Raw genomic sequence first — 27546 nt, forward strand, 5'->3', positions numbered from 1 at the left:
TTAATAAACATATTCCTGGACACTTAATTAACAGTGCAGTATCTCATGAGTCTTTCCTTGTGATATACTATAATCACTTGAGGTAAAAATCCTAGTTCCCAGGAGTCTATCGACATCAAAGCTGTTATTTCTTTACACGTAGGAATGTGGAGTGCAGTTGTCATGCTCTGCACATTTGAGGTCAGTCATTCCTATTAAAATGTTACTATTCCCTGGCTGGAGAAATACAGAGTTGATCACATGAATGCTACAGAAGAGTAGTCATCTGTTTCAGGACAAGTACCTAGAATAAAAATTAGCTTAAGTTTTTCCATGTGCACCTGGCATGTCCATTTAAATAAAGAACACCAAATGAAGCATTGAGCTCACATAATTAAGCTCACATATACACCAAACCCAGCTCAAAACCACGCTTGATATTCTGGCAGTTATTCTGGATTTGATTGGCAACTTTTTTAATAGGTTAGACACAAGTCCTGCAGGCAACAGGACTAGTTCATGGGGTATGTCACTATGACGAGGTGAAAATATAACTGGAGCACATGCAGCATAATACCTTGGAATTTGGAGGAAAACATTTCAGTGAAGATGTGCTTGCTTGGACTGTGTTGGTGACAGGGAGTACATTTATGATCTCTAACCAGCCTGCAAGTACTAAAGATTGATCTGCCATGTCAACACCACCCTGCTTTCCCTGCTGGCTTAAGTTAGAATTGCGATCACACTTGTGCTTTGTGATGTTTTATTGATCATCTACAGCAGTGTAACTGTGTGGCTTTAAGCTACACACTTTACTAACCCAGTCTGGAAATGTATAAACTGTTTCATATTGGCTGTTTGTAAAGAGGTGATGGGAGGGGGGCAGTGGTTCTCAAGAAACCTATGTAATTACTAAACTTAAGTTCCACTAGGCAAAGTTGTTTTCTAACCAGGAGATAGCCTCAAAATGTGTTTTACTCTGGTCAGTTATACACTAGGATCAAAGGAAATGCAACTGCAGTCAATGCTTGCTGAGGCTTTGGTCATAGTGGAGTTGCTTTACTTCAAAAGGAATTGAAAATTTCATTGTACCTGATAGCTATCTGTTTTATATTTTGGCTTTTTAAATAGACTTTTTTTATGGAAAATGTCTCTGAGAAGATGATTTTGGGAATGCTTTTATTTTGTCTGCCATGACGTAAGGCAGGAGCACACGACTCAGCATTTCTCTTCTTTAGAAGCTTACATTAAGTTATTTTGACAGCATTTCCAACTCATAGTAGCTTAGGATTATCTGTTTGTGCTACCTTCTTATTTCAGACAAGCAATGCTTTGCGTGAGACTGTTAATTTGGCAAAGGGCATGGGTTCACATTTGGTTTTCATAGACTGATAGATTTAAAGACTAGGAGAGACCACTATGATCATCTAGTCTGACCTCCCACTTCAATCAGGGCACAAGCCTCACGCAATCGATGCTGCAACATGATCATGACTTCAGCAACAACGTGTTCGTGAGCTAGACAGCAGCTTGAAAAATGTCATCAATACTTAGTTCCCTTCCTCTAGGTTTTGGCATTAATTTTTCCAACTTAGACTCCTGTCCCTGGATCATATCGTTTTATAGGCATGCAGAGTCAAAATGAAACATCATCCTTAACTGTCCTTTTCAATTACATGTCTGGGGTTTCATCTACTTGGATTTATCCCAAGATTATAGGAATATTTATGTTGTATAATTGTCAGACCGTGCTAAATGGACAGTAAGCATTCTTTTCACTTTATACTGTTGTAAAAACAGTTTCAAAGCATGCATGGAATGTCAAGATCTTGGGCTGGATCTACATTGGTAAGTCAGGAAGCATTCAGCCTTGCTTTTGCCTTTTGAGAGCAGTTTGCATCTACTGAGTTAACATACATGAAGCCTGTCCACAGAGGAAATGCCAAGCAACTATTTTGCTTCTTTAAAAAAAAACCAACACCAGAGTTTCTAAAGTCAGTTTTTAATAGACAAATAACAATGAAAATTAGCAACTGACAAAAAAAAAAAATAAGAAAAGGAAGGAGTGAATGTTTAAGAAATTGTGATTTACTTAATATATTACCAAAAATACAATTGTAATTTGGTGTGCCCATCAGAACAGCAGTAGAAGATTAGGTGGGAAGAAGGAAGGTACTTGGAGTCAGGTTACTCTGCTACTCACTTTCACATGTACTCATCATAATGTGAGAGCACACTTTCTTAGACTTCAAACCTGGCTAAAATTCACTCTCATAGGAATTCTGGTCTACAACAACTAAATTAATTTTCCAAGTTGGCCGGACCTCCAAATCTGGCAGGGTTGTCTTATGCAACTGGGGAAGTTCCTGGTGTGGATGAGAAATGAGGTTGCAACACTTTGGGAAGTCTCTGAGCAAACATCTGTTTCTGAAATTTAAATGTTCAGGCCTTTCCTGTGTCACCTTACATGGAGTAAAGAAAGGGGGCAGAGCTCAGACTCTGCAACTTTACTATCATGTGGTAGCTAAAGGGGCTCCATGGTCTGTCTGAGAAAATTATAGGGGAAAGTACTAGAGGAAGATACTGCTGAGAGAAAATCTGGATAAACATACTGCAGGAATTGACCAAGTTTTATGAGCTTTAAAACTTTTGAATCAGGCCACTTTTAAGAGCTGCCATTCAGTACTGCCCTAGTGAAACTGGAAAGATTGACATTAATTTCAGACAGCAGCCACCAGGTTCTTGTCAGCAGCCACCATTAATTTCAGACAGCAGCCATCAGGTAAAGCATTAATAGAAACTGATGTTCTTCAACAAAAATTTAACAAAATTCTAATTGTTCTTGACTTAAAAAAAACCCAATCTCTTGCATACCAAATTGCCTGGAAACAAAATTTCAGGTTTGCCATATTTAAAATTACACAGTTCAAGGAGATAGAACATGGGAATGGAATAACTCCAGTTTCTCTGAGGCAACTCACTTGTTTCATAGTTTTCTTCCATTTTCACAGTCAGGAAATGCAGAAGATATCAAGAGACCTATGGGAAGCCACAATAATATATATGGGTTTATATTTGTAGTCACTGGATAGGAAACTTATTCTAAGATTTTGTTCTTCATCCTATATATATATATATATATATATATATATATATGTGTGTGTGTGTGTGTGTGTGTGTGTGTATACATGTATATAGAAATAGAGATTACTATATCCATATTTTGGAAATATTTATAATATAATAATGTATATATAATCTATGGGTCAATATATTTCTGTTTCCGAGAAAAATGCTGACTCTTCTTGTATTAATGGCCTTAGCCGAAAAGAAATTACTTTCAGTTATTTGAAATCATTGCAGTGTCCCACAACTATTTTGAATACATTTTTTCTTCATAGTATATGTAGGTACCAACTGCTAGTATTTTTTATGTTCAATAATACATTTTAAATTAGATCACCTCAATGAAGAATACACAATTTTCACTAAAACATTTTAGTGTAAAATATTAAAATATATAAAACATTAATGTATAAGATTAAGAAGTTTTAGAAATAAAATTTCAAGCGTATTTGCTCATTTGAATCAACTTAAGGAACTGTTTATTAAAGGCAAAAGTTATCTGATATTGTAACTATATATGATATTTTGACTTTGCCTGTGAGCCTCGGCTCTACAAAGGGACATCTGACAGCATAGCCAACATGCCTTTGCAATTAAGATTGCTCACAGTGTGGCTTATGGAAATGTAAGATCCAGCACAAACAGTTTGGTAAAAATTCCTGCTCTTGTTACTCTTTGTTTTAATGGGCTATGAAATAAATGTAGTGTAGAAGGTATTTTTACAGCCAGGGCTTGTCATACACAATATGCATGGCTCTGCTGGGAAGAAAATGCCAAAATTATGTACTTCAAGCACTCATCACGCTTCTTGGAAGGCTCATATACATAAAAGCCACCAAAATGTTGTGTTTTCCTTAGTGGAACAGAACTGACTGCCTCTCCAGTGCTTACAGCATCCACCCTGGTACCTGCCAGAGTGTGTATCATTCAGCAATTCAATACTGCCATCTTCATTTGTTTGTAGCCACATGCAAAAATGGGAAGGGAGCTGCATGGCTGCAGAAAGGGAGGGTGAAGAACAAGGTGTTTCAAACAGCATGAAATAGGCAGGGAATAACAACACCAAAAAGCACACACACACACTCTAAATGTGGGTATGGAGGTGGAGTTAGTGGAGGATTATACAAGTCAGGTAAGTTAATGGCAGCTGCATGGACTGCAATGATGGAATAGATACACCAGAGAGAAAGTAGTAGTGTGAAGAAAAGAAGGTCATTAATAAAAGATGAGGAGGGTTGAAATTAATGAAAGTTGTGCAGAGACCCTTGCCGCCCTTGTCAGGAGAAAAGCAGAGGACTCACTCCTGGAATTCCTGCTCAGTAACTCCAGGAGTGGGTCAGAGCTGTCACAGACCTGCCCCTCGTGCTTGGGTTCCCCTCCTGTGGGTGCAGGGAGGAAAGGGAAGGCTGAAACATTTGTTGTTAGATCTCAATCTCCCATGCAATTGCAGGGAGCCAGGATGCAGCCCCAGATCTGTGAGCTGGAAAGGACTTTGCTCCACCACAGCTGCAGATATTTATGGCAGACATAATCAGTTGATAAACACAGAAATGTGCCACAAGTTCTCTCTTAAAAACAGTTAGTGAAGGTAGAATTTGTGAGTAGTTTGTTTCATTCTTATTCGTAGAAAGGATGTTTTTCTTTTGAATTATTTATTAAAAAATATAACTCTGCTGAGCTAGGGAATAAAAATAAATAGACAAAATCTCCCCAGCATTTCAAAATCCTAAGAAGAAAGTGCTGACCAGTTCTGAGACCTCAGTTAGAAGCAGAGTTTTAAATTCAGATGTTAGATGGAAAGCAGGAAATAAGGAGTAAAAAATGTTCTCAGTTAAAATAAACATTTATTTTGGAGAAATGTTCTTGCCTTTTCTGGTGTTCTCCTTACTCATTTTTTTCCTCTTGAATAAAACTAATTGCTTAATCTAATTATTATTAGGCCCTTAGAAAAACTATTTTCCAGAATTCACTCTTTTCTTGAACTTTTTTGGTCTCTTGTCTTGCACAGATAAAACATCTAATCAAACATGTAATGGAATGGAATATATCAATATGAAAATATCATGTTCATATCTGTGTAATTTGATTTTTCTAATATTCACCGAAGTATTAAAATCTTTGAAATTTTTTTTTTCTTTATTTTTACAGCAAAATTTGGAGAGTAACCTCACCAACCTTATTAAGAGGAACACTGAACTGGAAACTCTTCTGGCAAAACTCATTCAGACCTGTCAACATGTAGAAGTGAGTATGGCCTCAATCAGAAATTCTTATAAACCTAATTGCATTCATTTCTAGCATCCAGGAGCAAACATTTAAACAAAAAAAACTAGACAAAACCCCAACAAAAATAAATAAAACCAAACAAACAAATGAAGAAATTAATTTGAATAATGGTAAACTGACTTAAAGCTTTTTCACTGATAAGGGGTATTCACAATACAGATAACCTCCTTTACATTCCTTTCTGTCCTGTTTTAATTATGGTGTGTTGCTATGGCCTCTACTGCTACTATCCTTGAGCACATCATTTGCTACTTGTAACATTTGTCTTTCTGGGTCCTTTGTGAGATAGAGAAATATTTACAGGTGGAAAACGAAAGCAAAAAATAGGAACACCCAGATTCCCAACCTCATTTAGGTTTCTGTTTAATGCTGCTTTTGTTTTCTTTTTTTTAGTCAAAATTAAGTCCCTAAATACATATCTGTACTCAAATGTCATACATGAAATATATTTATCTTCCAAAGAAAACAGGTTCTTACAGGCTTTTTAGTTGCTTCACTTACATATTCCACTCTGACAATCAAAAAAAATCTTTAGCAGGGTGGGATCTGAACCTATACTTTCTCCCCTAGAAAAGGTGAAAAAAAGTTCACCCAAAAAAGGCAAAGCAAACAAAACCAAAACAAAAAAAGGAAACAAAGTCAAGAAACAAGCCAACCAAAGCCAAGCAACCCCCTATTCTTCCAAAGAGATCATCTTATCTATGTTTGTATCTGCTGCACTTCTCTGGAGCCTCACCAACTTCACAGAGCTCAATAAAACCATAAAAGTCTACCCACAGTATGAGACATGAGGTGGATGGTTTAATTCCTTTATTTAGGCACCAGTGACACCAGGCAGAACAGCTGGAATGGCATTAGTGAGTATTGAGAGACAGAGATAAGGCACAGTTTGTTCCTCTGCATCCGCAGCTCTGAGCAAACCCCATGAAGCAGACGGGCTCAGGACAGCACAAAGCCTCTTCTTCACTGGTGGCCTGTGTCCAAGATGTGCTAGAGCTGAAAAACTTAAAATTGCTCCTCAGTCTTCTTTGCCTTTCTGCAACATTTTACCAGCTCTAAGTTCAGTGTTACAAGAATCCAACTTGTTCAGCTGGTAACAGATGCGCTACTGTCCCTGGAGCCCTGGTTTAGAAAATTTCTCTGTAGACATAAAGCAATCGCAACATAGTTGCTAATGAATTCCTACCATGTTTTATTCATCAAATTAGTCTAATTAGCATTTAAATTAGCTAAATATTAAGAAATGAGCTTCAGTCAAAACCTTGGACCTCGGCCGTGCTGGAAATTGGGCAAGTGGGGATGGGGAAGTAAACTTAGAAGTTATCTGTCTTTCTCAGAGCCCTGTGAAAATTTCAGATATGATGTGCATATCTCCAGCATTGGAGAAAGTGTGGCTTAGATAGATTTTTGAAAAGTCAGTACATTCTTTCTCTTCTTGGTTGTTGAGGAGAGAAATTCCACCCAATACAGGAACCAAATTGAAAATTAAATGAAACAATGTATTGGCTAAAACATTAACAATGCAAATTTAAAATTACAAAATATTGGGAAAAGTTTCCAATTTCTGTATTACTTTTGGCATATGAACCCACTGAAATGTTGAAACTGAAAAGGAAGTTAGTTTTACAGCAAATGCTTTCTTTTTCATTATTAGATTTATTATAGGTAATAATGTAAAATACATTGTACATCGTTAGTAAACATATAAAAATATAGGTAGTAAATTTAAAGACGTTTGTTACCTACTTTGATTTTCCTTAACTAATTTGAAATAATTTTGATTAAGATTTTGGGGCCTTTAAAACGGGTTAAAAAAAGAGAAAAGGGAAATAAGCTTTCAATTTCAGATATAGTTTGAACTTCGAAAAACAAGGAAGGAAAGGAAATTATTATTATTCCTTGTATTAAAATTACCAAGACTATATTCTGATATAGATAAACTTTTAAAAGTCATGTTACCTAACATTTATTTGTATCTATAAACAGTAATATTTTTTAAGCCTTTATCATGTCATAAGCCAAAAAATTCAATGTTACCTGAAAAATGAAAAAGGAATGTCTTTTTTGGTTTAATATGGAGCAAAAGCTGATGTGTCCAAAAATGAATGGAAAACAGGCTCTGTGTGTTTTGAATAAGTTGATCCTTGCCAGCCAAACCAAATGTTGTAACCACCATTTCTCATCTCAAGTGAGCAGTCAGTGGCTTCCCAGGAACCAGCTTTATGGCAGATGAGAGATCTAGCCATGCATCCTTCCCACCTGTACGGTCATCCACAGCAAAGGCCAAATCCCAATCTCTCTGTGCTTTAAAATTCATTCTTATTCCTTTCTGAAACACTTATTTTCATTTTTTTTTCCCCACGAGTGCACAAGGAGTGATCAGTGATGTTCATAATCTGGAAGCTGGAGGCCTTCCAGCCACTGGGGAGGGGTATCTGGTTTGGCCTCTCATCACAGCAATGGAGACATAAATCTTGCCAATTTCTGGATGGAGGTTATCAGTTTGTGACAGAATTTATCTTGATGAAGAACCTGATCTTGGGAGCCTCAAGAAGTTCACTTCCAGTCTTGCATTCCTTTGTGAATAAACCAAGGCAAACCTTTATTATTTATTACTTTAATTAAGATATAATATTAAACATTTAATAATAATAATAATTTCAGTATATGAATGTCTACTTTCATGCCTAACATGGATTAGTTTATTTGCTTATGGCAACAGTTTTTAAAATTCCATTTTCTCAAAGGGAACCACACCCTGACATGTGATTGCTTGAGACTATAACACTCTTTTCTGTCCCAAACCTTTCTGTTTGTTCAGGAGCACGCTGACACACTTGTTCTACTCATCTTTCAGACACATCTCTAACATGTTTTTCATTTTACGCTAATTTTTCTGTCTTTCCATTCTCCCTTCCTCTGTAATCCTGTCTGTCATTACTTGGTTTTGCAGAAACCCCGAAGGCTGGTAATCAGGGAAGCTTTTTTCTCCTTCCTTAGAGCCCATGGCAAATTTTCAACGTCATACTTCTGGCCTGGCTGTTTTCTGCAGAGCGCCCCTGGCCCAGGGCAGCTCTGCTGCTCACTCTGTGCAGGGCAGGCATCTCCTGGCACAGCAGGGTGGGCTGCATAAAATGATAAACTGATCATCTATCATGGGATAAAACAGACCTTTCTCCACAAACTGAGAGAATGGAATAGGAATGACTGCTACTTGGATATGCATTTCTTTGTAGTCCTAGTTCACTGCATTCACACTTCTGATAGGATCTGTAGAAACCTTTTACAAGAGTGTTAAAAACTGTCTTGGATAATTTTATCTTTAAATTTTCTGCAGGGGCCTTGTACAAGTCTTCCAAAAACAGCGTTGTAAAATTGGGATTGGCAGGCCCAGGATGAATCCCTGGGTGTCAGCACCCCTGTGGCCACCCCAGCCCCCTCCAGGTGTCCCTTGGTCAGCGTGTCCCTTAGCACGGTGTGGCTCTGCTGTGAGCACTGCAGCACTGCCACCCTCCCGGCACACCTGCCACATGCCAGGTGATGGGGGCTGCATCCTGCTCTGCTGGCTCGGCCTCTGCTCAGCATTTAGCCCCTTCTTAGCTGAATCAGGGGAGGATATAATGCTGTCAGTGTTTCTCTGACTGACAAGGTGCTGTGACACAGAAAGTTCGCTTCTTTGTCATAATTTCCACTCTACAACTGTGTGAGGTATCTGCAGAAGTCTTTTAGACCGTGGCATTCATTGACATAAAACACAAGTTTGGGCATGAGACTCTTATGCCAGTTACTTTGTTTCTAAGCAATTTGAGTTTTGTTTTTGGAATTTTTTTCTCATCTCTTTTAGGAAATGCATGATTAAATGTCTGTTATATCGTCAATACCATAAAGCTTCTCATCTGTTAGACAGAAACATAATCTGAACTCAGCTGGAGGAGAAATTGGAGCAATTATCTAGGAGGGAGGAGAAAGGAAATAGGTTTTGCTTGCAGACAACTTTATAGCATCTGTATCTCAGTCTTTCTGCTTGTTTTGTTTTGTTTTGAATTCACCAAACGTCATAGGAAGCAGATTCTGGACAACACTGTAAAATAATTTTGGGTTGCATAAAGAGGAGGCGTTTTCCTCTGGTTGTGTAACCCTCTAAGTGCTGCATCCTTTTCTCTTTGTATGTAATAGAAATGCTCCATTTCCAGCTCACTTCTAAAGATCTGCTGCGGGCAAAATCTCAGCGTAAAGTTCCCAGTAAAAAACTGGGTTTGTGAGTGTCAGATGGTGTTTTTTATAGCATGTTATATAATCACCTGAATAAAAAGTAGTTCAATGAAAGAACCTTTATTTCACTGGCACAGATACTCAGCACTCACACTGATCACATGCATTTTACATTTCAGTGTAAAGCAGTAGTGCAAAACCAATGAAGAGAAGATGGCAGCACCTAAATAATCCTGCTGTTGCTATTTTTTTTTGCATGGCTGATAAAAAGAAATTATCCAAGCAGGAAAATTTAATAATAATGGAATGTTGAGTTTCAGTAAGACTTTAGTGACAAGATAGCTCCTTCAAATTTTGCAACAAAATGTCTCCATCAATTTTTGCATGGCATTTCTGTTCCTTGAGAGACAGTAAAATCAAAACTCAGCTGTCAATACAATTCTCAAAGGACCCTTGAAAAATAAAGAGGCTTTGTCTGTCACTATAAAAAACAGTGAGTACTCTGTTTTCACAAATTTTCATGGTACTCACTCCTTGAGATTTGGGATTATTTTTGTCAAAACTCAAGTAAACTGAGAGGTTCTCAATAGGAAAAATTAGTTAGAAAGCCTGTATGTAAATCCTGGTGTCTGAACTGCAGTAAATGGCCTTCAGAGTAATACCAGGTCTTTGGAATAAGGAATCTACTTTGCTGGGGATTTTTTTCCTAGGAAAGGAGCAATGGGTTAGGTAAGTGTTTACCATCACTGTGGAATATGTGTGATAACTTGGAAAGGAACTCCACAGAAATTTGCTTTTTCCTCTGCCCCTTTGTCTTCCATTTTTGTGAAGATGCTTTTGTGAAGCAGCTACATTTATTTGCTATATTTAAGTGCTAAAAGTAAATGGTATTTTTTTATTTTTGAAATAGACAGAAAAATATGAGTTGAAAGGAATTAGGAATTCTCACTCTCAGTAAGACACTGGGAATGAGAACAAACCTGATCACATGCATAAAACCTGAAGACGGAGTTTACAGCATTTGTTTTTTCTAAGACAGTTTCTAATGAGAGAAGATACAAGAGACTCTTTCTCTATTAACACTATTTTGATTAAATATGTGGCATGATCTATTTTGACTTCTAATTACTTTCATTGTACTTTTAATTCCACCCTAATAAAAGTTGATTTCATTCAATGGAAATCTTAGGTAAGCTTCAGTCAGTGTCTTGAATTTATGTAGCATCAGAAAAGAGAAACTTCAGAAATAAAAACTGACAAAACACTGCATAGCATGTGGTGATGCAGAATATTCATTCAAGGATGCCCTAAGTTGCATGCCTAGTAAGCTGTAGCCTAGCAGTCAAATACTATTTCCCTAAAGAATTATTACATTTTTTTAAAAAATTACTAATTAAATGTAGAATTGGTTCTATACAAATATGGAACTCCAGCATTTATGCATACATTTTATGTACAGATTAAGCACGAGCTGGAATATGTTATTACACCTACAACTGTTTTGTACCTTCTGTAAATTGGAGTTGTAGTTATGGTAAGAGGTCACACAGATTGTATATAAACTAATAGCAAGGTTTTTCACTGCTTGCTAAGGTGGCCAGTCCTAATTTGCTGCACCTCTCCCTTTCTCTCATATCCAGATGTTCAGATTTTTGATAGACTGATATACTTGTAAGACTTTGACCTTATATTAGTAAATGGAGCTTAGTTCACTATTAACTGGTAAATTGATGCAGCAGGTAATATTTTCTGCCTGTTCTCAGAGACTGTAATTTTTCAGTCAAAATATTGTCAATTTATGGAACCTTCTATCTTTGAGTTGTTTATCATTATGGGAGCAAAATACTCTTAAATTCCTCCTTTTCCTGCCTAATATAAAAAGCTAAGGAGCAACTAGAGATGCAGGGAGACCAAAGGCACTGGTCCTCTTGTGAGCATGTTAAACACTGGGCTAAAGACCCTGGGTCCTGGAAGACAGTTTTAAGTATTGAACTATTGTTTACAAGTGCACTGGTTTCAACATCATGAAAGGATGGGCAGTCCTTTGATTATTTGATAGTTTTTGTTTTTCTATCCCACATAAAACACATGAAGAGGAATATTTTGCTCAGTATGGAACAAAGGCTTAATGTCAGCAGGAAAACCTAAAACAAATAAATAATTAAATATTGTTCAATTAAAAAGTATTTTCATTATTTAGGTTTAAAGAAAGGTCTAACAGAAAGTGTAAAAAAAAAGAGTGAAAATAATGAGATTCTTATAAATATTTTTTTCCCCATGAAATTCTGGGTTTTTTTTGTTTTAGGATGAGACTGTAAATGTCACTAGAGGACTTCTAGGTGTCTTGCTGGTTAGTTTCTCACCAATGTGCTTCAAAGTACAGTGGGTCAAAAAACTTCAAAACAATATTTCAGTAAGTAAAATGTGTACTTCAGTCTTCTAAGAAAGGTTTACTTTTAGTCAGGATTGGGGCAGATAGTCTTATCTGCTGGACCCAAAGTGGTTTAGCTCTCCTGGCCTAATTGATCCTTCATTCACAGAATTCCTACGTAGCCAGAGTAAGATGGAATATTTTTGCACTGACCTTTGTTTAACCTGCTCTGAGACTGCCTCTAAACACAAACACAGGTCTCCTGGTTAGAGATAGATGTGGAATGCAAACAAAAACAAAGCCTCTGGCACACTTGAAATGGAAGATGACCTTTTTTTTTTTTTTTGCACCATTTCAAACTAAAAAATTTATACTCAGATGGCAAGCTGATTAATATCACATATTTCCAAAGGCATGGTTTGTCATCACAGATAAAATCAGATTTACGCTTAGACTAGGGAAAACCTGAAAAAGTTATTTTCTAAGAGTTCTGCTTCTGCTCTGTAGAGGACTAAATTGAACAACCCATAACATCAAACATGAAATAAAGGAAGTTTGAATCTATGACTCTCATGGCCATAAAAAGAAAGGGAAGAAAATTTTTCATAAATGTTTGTTAATGATTATCCTTTTCCATTAAATAAATAAATTATATATGGATGATGTGAAAATAATACTTCAATGTATTCTGTCTCTATGAAAAAAAGTTACTCACTTTACAACATGGAGTAAAATAAACAGGCCTCTCTCTTTAGGAGAGTATAATCCTTTAATTCATCTAGGGACACTAATCCAAGCAAATGTGTTCCACATCTCCATGGCAATGAAGAAAGTTTTCCTAGAGTTTATAGGTATCGGCCATTATAAGTAAAAATTTTAGGGTTTTTTTTAATCTCACTTTCTGGGTTTGGTGCAAGAAGAAGTTGAGGCTCAAATCTAAAGTGAAGTATGTGGCAATGATGCCACATACAAAACAGGTTTTGAGTGGAATCATTCCATTTACTTTTCTGATATTTTTGTCTTCTTTTGAGTATACAGTAATTATTGTGAGCATATAGTCATTCTATAGCCATAGTATATAGTCATTCTATAACTATCAACTCAAACACATAAAGAAAAATTCATACCTCTTATTTACCTATACAGCCACAGTTGCAGAGAATTTATTTTTTAAGAAATTGAAATAATTTTAAAATCGTGATGCTGAAACTCAAATTCACATCTCAATTTTCAAAGATCACTCTTTCTACAATGTACTTTCTTCTGTTTTGCATAATCAGCTGATGACTAGGAAATAAAAATTGCTCTGGTTTTGGTGAATTTATCACAGAAAGCATAGTCCTAAAAAGCAGACCCCCTCTAATTTAAGATGTCTTATTTTGCTTGTCATTTAGAGATTGTTTGCCAAAAAGACACATGAAGATTTCAACTTGTGGGGAGAATTGCCTCACCTATAAGGAATCTCAGAGGAAGAGTTTTGCTATTGCAAGGAAAATTCTTGTGAGACACCAAAAATATCCTTTGCTTTAGTATATTAGTTGAGGAAGTTTTCATGGGTATGAATCCAGCCCTCTGATTCTGTTTGCCTTCAAATTAACCATGGAAGCTCCACTGTAACCTCAAATCTCTAGCCATTCTGTAGTTTTGTGATTTCCCAAACATCTGCTGGGGACTTTGAAACCACCACATTCATTTTCTTATGAGCTAAGCTGCAATTTAACTCAGGTCTCTGAAGATGAAAGCCTGGGAAGCCTCCACAGAGAGCAGAACACTTTCCAAATCAGTTCTCAGCTTGTGGAGCTGGGAACAGCTGGCCTGCTCTCCCCTTTGGGCTGGGAGCGCTGCTTGTTTCCAGCTCCCTGACAGACATTTGAGGGACCCCCATTTCTCTTCTTTTTTTAACTACACCTACTTCCTGAGGCAAAGGGCCACAGTCCCTATCCATATGTCTGGAAAAGCTGGAAAGAAACCTGGAATTTGTAAGGTTGTTGGGTTATTTCAGTAAACTATTTGAGGTCTGTGTGTGTTACAGAAAGGGGAATAAATTCCCCACAAAATCAGGACAACTGGAATCTGTCCTTCTTCTTCTTTGTAGATGTCATAGTTCTTGCTAAATCATAAGGCCTCCTAGTCAATTTTAACTCTGGCGTGGAAATTTATAAAAATGATACCAATAAAACAGAAAGGTTTAGGTTCAGAGTATTTCTGGACATGGATGTTTAAGAAACTGGTTGATGCCACAACTAATTGTGTTAATAGTGACATTTTCCATAGAAAGGTGTCACCAAGTCTAGCATAAACTCAGATACCTCAGATTAAAGACACAACCTTCAGCTTGGGTGGAGGGAGCCCAGACTGAAGTCAGCTCTCTCTATGATTTGGAGACTTTCACAAAGTGTGTGACACAGCCACCAGACTTTGTAAGGCAGCCATCAGTCTCTTTTAACAAACTCCTTGGAAAGAGGGCTTGATTTTTAATGTGGAAAAAATGTAGAATGTAAAACCTCAAATATTTTCACCAGACAGAACTCACATTCCTTGGCCAGCCCAGCTGGAAGTTGTTGTCAAGGTTGCTGCTTGTCAAAGGGCTCAAGCAGAAGGAAAAGCCTCATTCTGTTGTTTTTGCAGCACCTGAACAGTGGAGCCCTGGTCCATGCCTGTGGCTCTTTGGTCTGACACATGACTCCTCGGGAACACACAAGTAAATAATATTTAATGGTAATCTCACAAATAGTCCCTTTAGGGCCACAGCTAATGTAGTGCACTTAAAATTAGGCATGTGCTCAATTATAAAGTTATTATTGAATCAGAGGCTTTGGGGGCTGAAAATATGATTAAGGAGTATTTCAGCTTAAGAAAAGCCCCTAGATTAAATGTTGAGGGATTTTTTTCATATAAAGCTCAGACATATCGTATAATTTTAGAATATTACTTTCATTTTTAACAAGCTTGTCCAAGCTATAAAGTTAGAAATGTCTTCAAATGGTGTTTAGAAAGAGTATACTTTTCAGATTTCAAAGAAAAAGAGAAGTCTGCACTCAGCACATTAAGAAATTCAGAGATTTTTTTCCAAGCATTTTGTTTTTCTTAGTCTAGAGCTTTTTAGGTTAAGATCCAATTAATACATTATTATTCAAATCAACTAGAGTATTAAATGAAACAATGTTGACTCAACCTTCCTGTAACTTTATGTTTCATGACAGTTATCCCAAAAATTAATTAGATCTTCTTGACAAAGCAAATTGGTGATGTAAGTGGTGCTAGAAGTAACACTTTGAATGGAAGCTACTCAAAAATCCCATCAAGTGTTACCATAATGAGGTGCCAGGAGTGTTCCTGTAATTAAGTGCTGAATTTGGCTGTGGCATAGGCTGACCTTGCTATTGACACAGGAGCTGTGCCCACATGCAGTGGAAGTGATCCCTGCCCTGGGCTGAGCCTGTGTAGGCTTCCCTGATCTTCAGTGGAATTTCAATCCAGTAGTGAGCCTGAAGTCAGGACTGGGAAACCAGTGCATGGTACAGCTTGTTGAAAGCAGCTCTGCAGAGTTTCATGCCAAAGCAAGGAAGTGTGATGCAGCTGAGGTACTGGGACAGCAGGAGCAAAGGGAATAGGAGGGACAGTGCACAATTGACTAACTTTTCTAGGTTACCTGAGCTTTCAGTGGAGAGACACTGGCACTGCCAGAGGCTTTGGGTGGGCTGTTTCGTGCTCTCTCTCCTCATAGACTGTGGTGAGAAGCCAGGCAGAGCAAACAGCAAATATAAGGAGAACCATGGGCACCTAAGCCGGCATAATAGGAATACCTTCTACATCTTCACTTGCAGTCACATCTGACCCCTTCCAGAAAACAAATGTATTCTCTCTTTGTAATCTTGATGTCTTAATTAATAATTAAGCCTCTAAAATGTGTAAACAAACTTTAACTTTATGAAGATTTCAGGAAGATAATCCAAAACCTTTATGAAACAGGTCTTTATAAACAAGTCCTCTCTTTGCCTGGAGGATACTGTGTATTTCATATAAGAAGATTATTTGTAAAATTGGTTCTGGTCCAAATTTAGCATTTGCTTAAGCTTAATAAGCTCTGTAATGTGCTTACAGGTTAATGCATGTTTAAACACTGTTGGAAGGAAAGAAAAGAATACTGATGCAGAACCATAAGGCTCATCAGACTGAAGGAACAATCAAGGGGTGCAATATAGTTCCTTGTCACCTGAAAGTAATCCCTGTTGTTGTTCACCACTGACTCATTATCCCAGTGGGAAAGGTGACATGGCTGTGGAGGCAACTAGCCAGGGCTGAAAGCTGCTTTACCTTCTTACGCTCTTTTAGCAAAGTGCAAATGGTAACATAACTCTGAAATAAGTTCTTTCTTTTATTCTAGACATGATTAGAACTTTTTACCTTTTTTTTCTGAGTCTTTACACATATATGTAAGCTAAACATGCAACTGCTGGAAGGGAAGTACTTTCTTCTGGTTGTATATAGAATGTTGACTTGACACTGAAAAAATCACTCCTTCCGAAACAAGTTTTCTTCTTCTTTTTTTTTTTTTAACAAAAGTCAGCACTTTCTACAGAAAGCTAATATTTTTGAGGGTTTTTGCACTAAAAAAAATTATTTCCTCATATATTTATACTCTAGAAAACCACGTGAACACATTATTTTCTATCTGATTTGTTGCTGAGGTAAAGCAGGAATAATTAAGACAGTCAACACATGTCTTGGTATTGTCAGGTGGATCTTTGATCGTTTGAATCTCTAAGGAACCAATATGTGGATATATATGGTATCAGTGGTTCACTGCCCTTTCCAGTGAAAGGGCTTTGGATCATTAAATGCAGCTGGAAGGAGATAGTTTCAAATCCTCCTGAAAGGACCCAGTTGTTCACTTCAATGTGAGTTAAGCTGTGATGCTCATTTCTGTAGAATGATGCAGATTCCTAAGGTTTCCAGGATTTGAAGGAGAAACTAAATAAATCCATCTTATTTAATTTGGCTGAATACTAGTAATGATGTATAAATTATGTTTATAATTCTTCTTCAAGAAGACCAAGATACAAATGGTTGGAGGATGAGGAAGCACTCATGGGAGTCATCATATGTGTTGGGACTTCTTTCCTCCTGGCATTCTTTGCTAACAGATGCTGGCAGCAGCAGCAGTGAGAGGAGATGCTGCACCAGGTGGACCCTCTGACCCAGTACTTGTGCCCTTGAACATGCTGGTGTTCACTGCAGTGCTTTGTATGGCTGCAGAGCATGATGTGTGAAACACCTCCTGAAGAGACCTCACTTCTCACTGGTGTGTGTTAGAGCTGACACCACTCAGTACTCACCAAACCAGACTTTCCTCATTTGAGTTAGAAACACCTGATTGTTTATTTGCAAGTCCTGCCTCCTGCAAACAATTGCAGTACTCATACAGTACTCAATTCAGTAGTTTGCAAAATCCAAAAGAGGGGACTGAAAATAAAACAGTTTATACACAGAAAGGAGAAAAAAAATGCCAAACCAAATATTTTAGAAAATGCAGTTTTTAAATTTAAAGGTGGAAAAGGAAAATGTAAAAAAAAAAAAAGTTTTGCTTATCATAAGGTTTTGCTTTGTAGGTGAATGCATCCCGCCAAGAAACCAAGCTGATGGAAGAATGTGACCAACTCATTGAAATAATCCAGCAAAGACGGCAAATAATTGGAACCAAAATCAAAGAAGGAAAGGTAAAAGCTTTTCTTAGATCACAAGTAGGTCAACACTGTTTCCTTTTGACTGCAGCTTTTTTGACTGCAGATAGTATTGGTAGAAATTTGCAAAATCCTTATGTAGTTCTTGGCTACTGACTGATACTTTCATGTAAAGAATCAAATCCTTGAAGACTAGTACTCCAGACCTCAACTGTTTATTGGCTATTTCTCTTACTACAGGTGATTATGGATTTTAAGGATAAAACCAGAAATTTTGTCATACTTGGTAAATGACAAATTATGTCCCCTTAATGTTTCCTTCACTCTGTTATGTGCCTGACAGTATTTCCCCCAAAGTGTTAACTTTCACAAAATGTCACAGCATATAGAATCATGTCTCACAACTATCTTCTTTTTTTTTCTAGGTATTTTATCTCTTTATTCAAATACTATCACACTAATATTTTGTTCCAGTCATTGTCATTCATGAGGATTTGAAATCTTAACTTATTTACAAAAAAAGATATTCAAAAGTGTGAAAGAAATTAAATTCGGTGTACATTTCTAATTCCCAAAGTTCCGTGATTATTAGTAGCAAACACATTGAGCAGGAAAAATCTCTGATACTCAAGTTTCAACATATTTTTCTAGCTAACTGTTAACTCAGAAATGCATTAGAGTTTAATTGATGTTTTTATTTTGTAGGTGCAAGGTGTTTACTGTTTAACTCCTAAAGTAACTAAGTCAGATATTCTTTCTTCTTGTGTGGGAAAAGCTCGGGAAAAGAATGAAGTCAAGAGCAGGTTAAGTGGTTCATGTGGATGTCAAGATATTCCAATTAACTTGAAATGAAAACTCTGTAGGCAAGGGCTAACTTAAACACGTTTGAAACCACAGGTCCTGTACACTGTGTGAAAAAACCTGAATTTCCTCATGCTGTTAACAAAATATAATTCCCTTCAAATAAAATAGATGGCCTTCATTTTTGTTTCAACTCCTTTTCTCTATGCAGAGAGACCAGGTGTGCTACCAATGAAGTAGAAAACCTACCATTCATCTGGATTTGTGCAATATACACATCGCTTTTAAAAACTCTGTTGCTTGCAAAAATTATTCTAATGTCCATTAGCATGGAAGATTTGTAACACAATTGATGCCAAATTTGTTTGAATAGAGCTGTTACCAGAATCTGTCCCCATTCTTTGTTCTATTTTGTTGGGCTGAAAGTTACATCAGTGGAGGTCCAGTCAAGGTCTGGAATGCTTTGACTCAAATGTTATATATATTAAAAGACTTCAAGGTCTCAAGAGACCCATGTGAAAAGCCACAGGAAGTTCTGCCCAATGTATCTTCCTTTGAGAGGGCCTATGGCTAAGGGTCTTTCTGGAAGGGAGAGCATGACAAATTTCTCTGTAGGACTGTAGGTGTGGCTACAGAGCTGGAAACACATACTAAGCTCTAGCTGTGCCTGCAAGGCTGCAGCTTCAGTTACACACAAGTCTGAACACCCTGTGCAGCTCCACACTGAATCTCACCTATCACCCAAACCCTACAAAATCCCACAGAACATGTAACAGGGAAGAAGCAAATATCAACTACGTAAAATAATCCTAGGGCAGATGTCATTCCTACCATTGCAGAAGTGGGTGGGGACTGAGCGAGATGAGACTCTTCCTTTTTCAATTTATCATCTTCCTCTTCTTGAAGGTAAAAGAAAGAATCAATCAAGTGAAAAATATAGCTCATATATAGACATCTCAAGTCATGACATGCCTTCTACTGCAGAAAACTCATAAGTTAAAATTTACTTCAGTTCTCTGTTTGCTTGTTAATTAATTAGTAAATAAAGAGATGAACTTCTTAACACTGCAGTGAACCTTTCCCTGGTTAGGCTGGTTTAGACTGAATTGTAATCTGCAAATGCAGTTACAGGAAATAGTGTGGCATTAGTTAGAATGATCAAATCATTTACATTACCAACCTAGAAGCTGATCAAATAATTAGCATTACCAAAATTTGGGCATTCCTAGCATTTTCTTCTCTATGCTTTTTCTGTCTTTAAAAACACACAAATATCACATGACACAAATAATTAAGCCAGTATCATTCTGGAATTTTTAAAAAAATGTTTATTTTCCTACTAGTTTTTGTTGTCCGATAACTGCACTAAGATACCCTCATCACTGCTTAGGATGCAAATATTTCTGAAAGTCAAATCAGCAGCTTCATAGCCTGTGCCCTAATTCCTGAGATTGGGAATATTATCTTGATTATAAATTTGGACATTTCTGCCAACCCACTTGGTTGTTAGTTCCCTCATTTTGCATGTAACTGAGTCTTAATGTGCCTTTCTAAACTCCAGAGTTATTTAATTTCCTTCCTTTTTCTTACTCCTGTTCAAACTATGATCCTGATGTGATAACAAAGGGAAGGACTCCCAGACCTTTCAGGAACCATTGTAGTTCCTGAAAGTTTTGTTAGCCAACATTGTCTTTAACTGGAGGACTGTACCCTTCCCTAACCTTTTTGCTAATGATTACAGTCACATCTACTGTGTTTATCTCCAGCACATATGTTTGCAGTAATAATAATCAGCTCTCCAGCACTACTGTGCTTTTGTCCAGTTAAAAATATCCAACAAGAAAACACCCTCTTTTACTTAAAGCACATAATGAGGTCAGGCATGTATTGTTAACAGAATTGAACAGTCTTTTTCTGTTAACTTTTGTTTTCAGTTTTCTTCTTTTTATGAAACTCAATAGAAAAAATCTAGTTAATCTATAAGCAGCTTTTAACACAGATCTCATAATTTCTGGGAAATGGTTATCTAAATAGACCTTAGTTATCATGTAAGCAGAAATTACCAGGAAATGACGTTCCTTCTGCTGGAAAATAGGCCAGCTGTGCTTGTTTTGGCTCTCCCCTGTTGTTTTCCATGTGGAAAATATTCAGGCAGAAAGGCTGTTCCTGTCCCTTATTAAAATGTTACATGGCTAGATGGAGTTCACCACAAAGCTTGTCACCAAAGCCATTCATCTTAACTCCTCCTTTGCCCAGCTTTACCTCTGAAATGAAAGCCCAGCCATGACTTGTGACCTCAGAGATGTGACTGCTTTCCTGTGTTTCCACTCAAGGTGGTGAGGCTGAGAAAACTGGCTCAGCAGATTGCAAACTGCAAGCAGTGCATTGAGCGCTCGACGTCCCTCATCTCGCAGGCGGAGCAGTCACTGAAGGAGAACGACCACGCTCGCTTCCTGCAGACTGCCAAAAATATCACTGAAAGGTAAGGGAGGTGTTCCTCTCAGTGAAAAGGAAAACCTCACTCTAAGGCAGATGTGTTGCTGTATTGTCTTGTCACATCAGAGATGTGGTCAAAGGCAGCGGGGTCATTGACATATTCCCCCAAAATTCTACTTTGTGCTATACCAGATTGGGAAGAACCTTACTATAGCGCTAAATCTAAACATCCCTTTGAGAAGAGGAGCAGTCAAAAAAGGGTGCAAATTAAGAGTTACAAGAACAGCATGCACAAATGAAAGAGTTGGAATGATTGCCAAGCAGATGTCTGATGTTAAACACACTTAAAAATTGGTTTATGGCTGAAATTCCTACTTCATGAAAAATTCTGAGATTGAGAAAGAAATCAGGCAGTCAGTGCATTCATTAGAAGAAACTGGAAATTATCTTAATGGATTCATATTCTTCACAAAATAAAAAGCTACAAGAAAATGAAACTTGTAAATTTGTGAACCTGCACCATGCATTTTGAAGAGATGGGTATTCAACAGTCCAGGAGGTTTGGAAGTTACATCAGCTGTTGTGTTGGGCTCCTGGGTGCAGGGAATTTCTACTAATTTCAAGATCCTGGCTCCTCTTCAGCGTGCCAGATGTATCAAGGATCCCAAGGACAAGGACCATGCTATCAGAAAATTTGGTCTGGTTTTCAGCGCAATGCTGTGAGTGCTGAAACGTAGCCATTGAGTGTCAGCAGGATTTTCTGATGAAAAATATTTTGCTGGAATATCAGCTGTTTAGCAATCAGAATTTTTTCTTTTAAATTTTAAAAGTTTAAAGAAAGGAGAATATGGACAACAAAAAAAGACATCAAAAGTATGGGGTTTTAAATTTTTTTTAAAATAGTGATTTTTTAATAGTTATTTTTTTATTTCTGGGTTCACATTATATCTTCACATTTTCCAGCCAATTTCCCCAAATTCAAAACATGAAATTCCCTGCTCCTGTTACACAGTTTTTTTAAGTTTTTCCCTTACTCTGGTGTGCTGCATCAGTCTTCATCAAAGCTAATTACCAATTTATAAATAAGGCAGAAACACTGGGTTGCCCATTACAGGTTCAGAGAATTGAAAATCAGTTGAAAAAGACAAGGCCAGGCAAGGCAGTGGGTTATATGCTGTTTCTCAGACTGTGGTTTATATTCTGTCACCAAGCAACATTTTGGCATCCCAGTTGAAGTCAGTAGTAAAAGTACAATGAGTATCTAAAGCTGAAGGTGGGGTTTTCCCTTTTTTTCAGTGTTCAGCAGAAGCAGCAGTAGGGCAGAAACTTGTGGAGACCCAGGGCTTCCTAACTGACTACCACATAATATTCAGAGAAGCTCCATTTTGAACTTGTAAGCATGAACAATTGCATCATAAATACAATACTTTATACTTTCACAGGAGAGACACTGGGAGAGCAGAAATGAGACAAGCTGACACATGTCCCCAATCAAAAAATTCTTGGCTATCACAGATTGTTGTCTGTAATGAAATGGCTGTGAACACCCTGAAAATCCGAGAATCATTCCAAGCAGTGAATAAAACCAAGGGTAAAAACGATACCAAGTGCTTGCAGACAAATTGCAAATGGAAAAAGAGGCTAAATAGAATTATAAATTATTCCTCACAAGTAACTCTCTTAGTTCTCCCATGGTGAGCAACATTTTGTTTGCTTTTAGACTGCTCATGTAACAGTCTCACTAGGGCTCTCAGCTCCAGCAGCTAAAGAAGTCTCCTGAAATCATGCTCATTGAATTTCTTTATCCACACATTTCAAAGTAATTGCAGTAAAATATTTTCTGTTGTAAGCACAACAGGTAACTGCACAAGCAGAGTCATTACATTCACTCTGATGATTAAGTTGTGCATTATTTGCAGTGGATGAAATACATTTATCCTAGAAAAACCCTTTCCAATCAAATACAGTGTCAGTGTTTACAGTGTCAACAGTAGGCAGAATTACAGGATGAAATTCAATCCTCTGAACCTAATATGGTTCAGCATGGTGTCTGAAATTTTGAATAGTTGATCTCACCAAAAACTGACTGTAACACATGTAAATACAGAGCACCTTTCACATATCCCCTAAAACAGTCCAAAAAGACCTACTGGTATAAAATAAAATTAAAAAAAAAAAAAAATCTGTCCTAGGATCTACTTTAAGCTGAATTCTACTTTCACAGCTGCAGCAGAAACAGTGCTGAAAACTGTATAACAAGAATATTGACCAGGAAACCTCCTCAGCTCAGCTTTTGAAAACTACTATACAATGAGATGTACAGCTCTGGTTTTGACTTTCCTTATTGTATTTTCCTAGACTACTACACAAAATATATATGAAAAAAACATTCGTCATGGAGTCATTTCACTCCAGTCTATAGAAAAAGAATAATATGGGAAAATTTTAAATTGAAGCAATCAAATATTTTGATCAGACATGTCAAAAATTATATAACAGACATAAATTTCATAACAGATAACAGACATAGATTGCATGCATAGTTGTCTGTTTATCTCCAAACTGAAACATTTGCCCAATTTCTGTTAGTGATCTCTCTCCTTAAACCAGTCAAACTTTCTGTAAACACATCCAGTATCCAGCTCTCCAGAAATATGCATTTGGTGAAACCAGGCTGAATGGACTGGAAAATGCATTTTTCTTGTGAAAGTTCATCTCTTTATATTAGTACATCTGGACAAAGAAAATGTAAATGTAGCTCCTGAAATGAGGTAGGTGAGGAAACTTTTCCATTTTGGAGGAAATATAAGTATGCACACATGCTTTGCAGGGAAAAGCCTTTTAAAATAAACCACGCTGACATCTATTTGTTTTATCTCCCTCCTGTGTCTTTTGAAGTTGGCAGCAGTGTGCTGTGCTGAGCAGCTGAGGAGCTGTGGGGACTGCACCAAGCCCTTGGGACAGCAGTGCCAAGGCGTGCCTGGAGCAAGAAGCTGCTTGGGAAAACAAGGGCTGGGAGAGATGCAGCATCTGTCAGGATTGCTTAAACACAGCTAATTACAGAGCACTTTCTTCTTTGGTTCCATGGATGATTAAAAAGAAGGATTCAAAGGATATTGTTAGTTGGCCAATATTTTGTTAAAATCTTACCTGATACTGCGTGATAGGCCTAAGTTCAGTAAAAAAAAAAATTATTGGAGATCTTGCTGTCAAAAATAAAAGTGGCAGGAGAAGTTCCTAACTTAAAGCATATAATTAAAATACGTATATAAGCTTTTATCAAGTTTTTTGAGAAGCTATAACAACCATATTGATCAAGTCCACCTTGATATAAAAGTCATTGTGTTTTGAGTGCTAAAAGACATTTTTCTTTTCATTACAGGGTTTCCATGGCAACTGCATCCTCCCAGGTTCTAATTCCTGAAATTAATCTCAATGATACTTTTGATACTTTCGCACTTGATTTTACCAGAGAGAAGAAATTGTTGGAATGCCTTGATTACCTTACAGGTACTTTTTTTTTTCTTGAAGTGCTACTATTATGTATTCCTCATAAAATAGTAGTGATAGGATTTTCTTCAGCTCTCCCTGTGGTTGTAACTTTGGCTGGTTGCCAGGTGCTCACTCCATCTCCTCAGTAAGGGGAGAAAATAAGATGAAAGCTCATGGGTTGAGATAAGGACACGGAGATCACTCAAGAATTACTGCTACAGGCAAAACAGACTCAGCTTGGGGAAGATAAATGTAATTTATTGCAAATTAATTGTAAAAGTAGGACACTGAGAAATAAAAATAAATCTAACAAAAAACTTTCCCCCACTTTGTCCTTCTTGGGCTCAACTTCACTCCCAGCTCTTCCACCTGCTCCCCACCAAGTGGTGCTTGGGGATGAGAAATGGAGGTTGTGGTCAGTTCATCACACATCATCTCTGCCACTCCTTCTCCTGGTGTCCTTCCCCTACTCTGGCATGGGCTTTCTCCCACAGAATGCAGCTCTACATGAACTTCTCCAACATGGGCCCTTCCAAGAGTGCCATTGTCCAACAACTGCTCCAGAGTGGGTCCTTTCTGCCAGATGAGTTCTTCAGGAGTGGACTGCTGCAGTGTGAGTCCTCCATGGGCCACAATTCCTGTTAGAAACCTTCATCCCATGTGGTACTCTCTCTGCAGGCTGCAGCTTCCTCCAGGGCATACCAGCCTGCTCCAGTGTGGGTGCTCCGGGGCTGCTGGTGGACATCTCCTGCACTGCAGTCTTCTGTGGGCTACAAGGAAAGAGCCTGCATCACCACAGCCTTCCCTACAGGCTGCAGGGGAATTTCTTCTCCAGCACCTGAGGCACCTCTTCTCCTTCCTCCTTCACCAATTTTGGCATCTGCAGGGCTGTGTCTATCACATTTCCTCACTCTTCTCTGCCCGCACTGCTGCACAGCCTTTCTTCCCCTTTATTTAAAGTGCTATCACAGAGGCACTATCAGCACTAGTGATGGGCTCAGCCTTGGACAGTGGCAGGTGGATCTTAGAACTGTCTGTGTCTGATACTGAGCCAGCTCCTGATCTTTTCTGACAGAGATAACCCTTGCAGCCCAGCCACTTCCAAAACATTGCTACATAAACCAAATACACTCTCCCTTGTAATCCTGAATATGTTACCTCCAACAGCCCCAGAACACCCCAGGAAGCATTGGGTGCTTCAAACAACTGCAATGCATTTCCCACCTCCTCTCCTTTCATTCTTCACCAACAGAGTGTGAGGAAGTAGGTTTAAGAAATTATTAAAAGCCACTGCAGCAGAGTGCAGTGAAAGAACAGCTGGACCTCCGCCTGGAGCAGCCAGAGGAGGGAGAGCAGGGACTAAACCCTATTTCCCAGGAGATGGATGCTCCAGGTGTTACCGTCCCTTGGGGCTGCCTCCTTGCTGCAGGAGATTGCTGCCTGGCACAGTTCCCATGAGCAATCAGAAGCTGCTCAAGCAATCAACATCACAGGCTCAGCAGCGAAAGATGTTTTCTCATGTCAGTGACTCTGTGATTTCCCCCATCACAGAACTGGAGGATCTGGCTGTGTCTGGAACTGGAGAGTGTGTGGTGTGCTCTGAGCCTGACTGTGGGGTGGGGTCTCCACCCTGCAGAGCCCCACCTCGCCCATCTGAGGTCTTTGGCCTGAGGAAGCCCACAGGATTAGACCCTTACTGAAAGCCTGAGTAATGTGTAGTCTCCAAGTGTACAATGACTCACAAAGAGAAACAAATTACTGTAATTTAGGGTGTTTTGATTTCAATGCCAGAATTAGAACAATTCATTCCAGCTCAATTGAAAACAGAAGAGATGTGGTAGGTTTTTATTTTGCAGCGTCTTTAAGCATCTGCTGTTAGCAGCAAGAATTTGCAATGAAAGGCACAAAGCACTGTTAGAAAAGCATTGGAAAACACTTCCTGGGTCCATTCACTTGTCCCAGTTTTCAGAGGATATGCTTGTGTTAGTTCAGGAGAATGTGAGGGTGCAGCCTCTGCATTGCTAACCACTCTCTTTTCCAAGCAGAGGACTCCAAGCAGAGGACTGGCTTCCGGCTTTTCTTCAGGGGAAAAGCTGAGAAACTTAGGGTTGTTCAGCCTACAGATGAGAGGGATCCAAGGAGACCTCATTGTGGTGTTCGGCACTTAAAACGTTTTAGTAGTGTCTATTGAGAAAGGACATGGGGTAACAGATCTAAACCAAATGAGGGTAAGTTCAGACTACATGTATGGAAAAAAATCTTTAAAATGAAGGTGGTGAGACATTGGAGCAGGTTGCCAGAGAGGCTGTATAGGTCCCATCCCTGGAAACATTCAAGGTCAAGTTGGACAGAACTCTGAGCAACCAATCCCTGCTCACTGTCTGGAGACTGAGCCAAATGACCTTTGAAGGTTCCTCCCAATCCAAAGTATTCTCTGATTCTGTGATTCCATAAATAGTGAATAGATCAATACTGGGAAGCACAAGACTGCGTGCATGCACAGGGCAGCAGCATGCTGCTGGAGCTGTGGGATTCTTGCCACATCTAAAAGAGAAATTATATCCGCAAGGAATTTCTTTGTCACTGTGTGACAGATAAGTACAATCAGTGTCTAACACATGTTCAAGTAAATAAAACACAACAATAATGTGGTAAGATCAATTTCAGCTTCTTATACAGTACCAGTGAAATGTTATGTTGTCTGCCTCTCTCTAAATCTGCAGGAATTTTGCCATCATGTTCAGCCTTCACCCTAAATTTATAAAAATCCAAGGAAATGAAGGATTAAAACAAAAAACTGACTCATTCACCCTAACCTAGCAATCGACCTCTAAAATAATCAGTCTTATCTTCCTTATGATCAAAGAAGAGAAATAACCGTCTCATTTTGAGGAACGTATATTGAGGCACTAGACTCCATTCTGGAGTTGTGTACTTCTCCCAGTTGTCTCCAAACAGAGGATAGATGTACTTATTCAAATGCAGATAGCTGTGGTTTAGATCTGTGAAGTTATATGAGGTTAATTCTGTCTAGCAGTCTGTTCCTGCATACCTCAGGTCTTCTCCCCTTTGTACATCATATGTCAATATTATCAACTTAATTGCTGTGCACTGCAGAAAACGAAGGTTATATCTGTACCAAAATGAAGGGTTGTCTTG

General features: G+C 38.1%; 1 protein-coding gene across 4 annotated transcripts in view; it reads left to right on the plus strand.

Moving 5' to 3' along the window:
* Positions 1-27546, plus strand: part of MID1 (midline 1) — a 240402-nt gene that overhangs the window by 191865 nt on the left and 20991 nt on the right. For all 4 annotated transcript variants that reach the window (XM_064708615.1, XM_064708595.1, XM_064708585.1 and 1 more), the window contains exons 3-6: positions 5254-5349; positions 17587-17694; positions 20793-20941; positions 24278-24405. In XM_064708615.1, the coding sequence (XP_064564685.1) occupies positions 5254-5349; positions 17587-17694; positions 20793-20941; positions 24278-24405 (481 nt within the window). The remainder of the gene's footprint in view (positions 1-5253; positions 5350-17586; positions 17695-20792; positions 20942-24277; positions 24406-27546) is intronic.

Source organism: Zonotrichia leucophrys, chromosome 1 (assembly GCF_028769735.1).
Source record: "Zonotrichia leucophrys gambelii isolate GWCS_2022_RI chromosome 1, RI_Zleu_2.0, whole genome shotgun sequence".
Lineage (NCBI taxonomy): Eukaryota > Metazoa > Chordata > Aves > Passeriformes > Passerellidae > Zonotrichia > Zonotrichia leucophrys.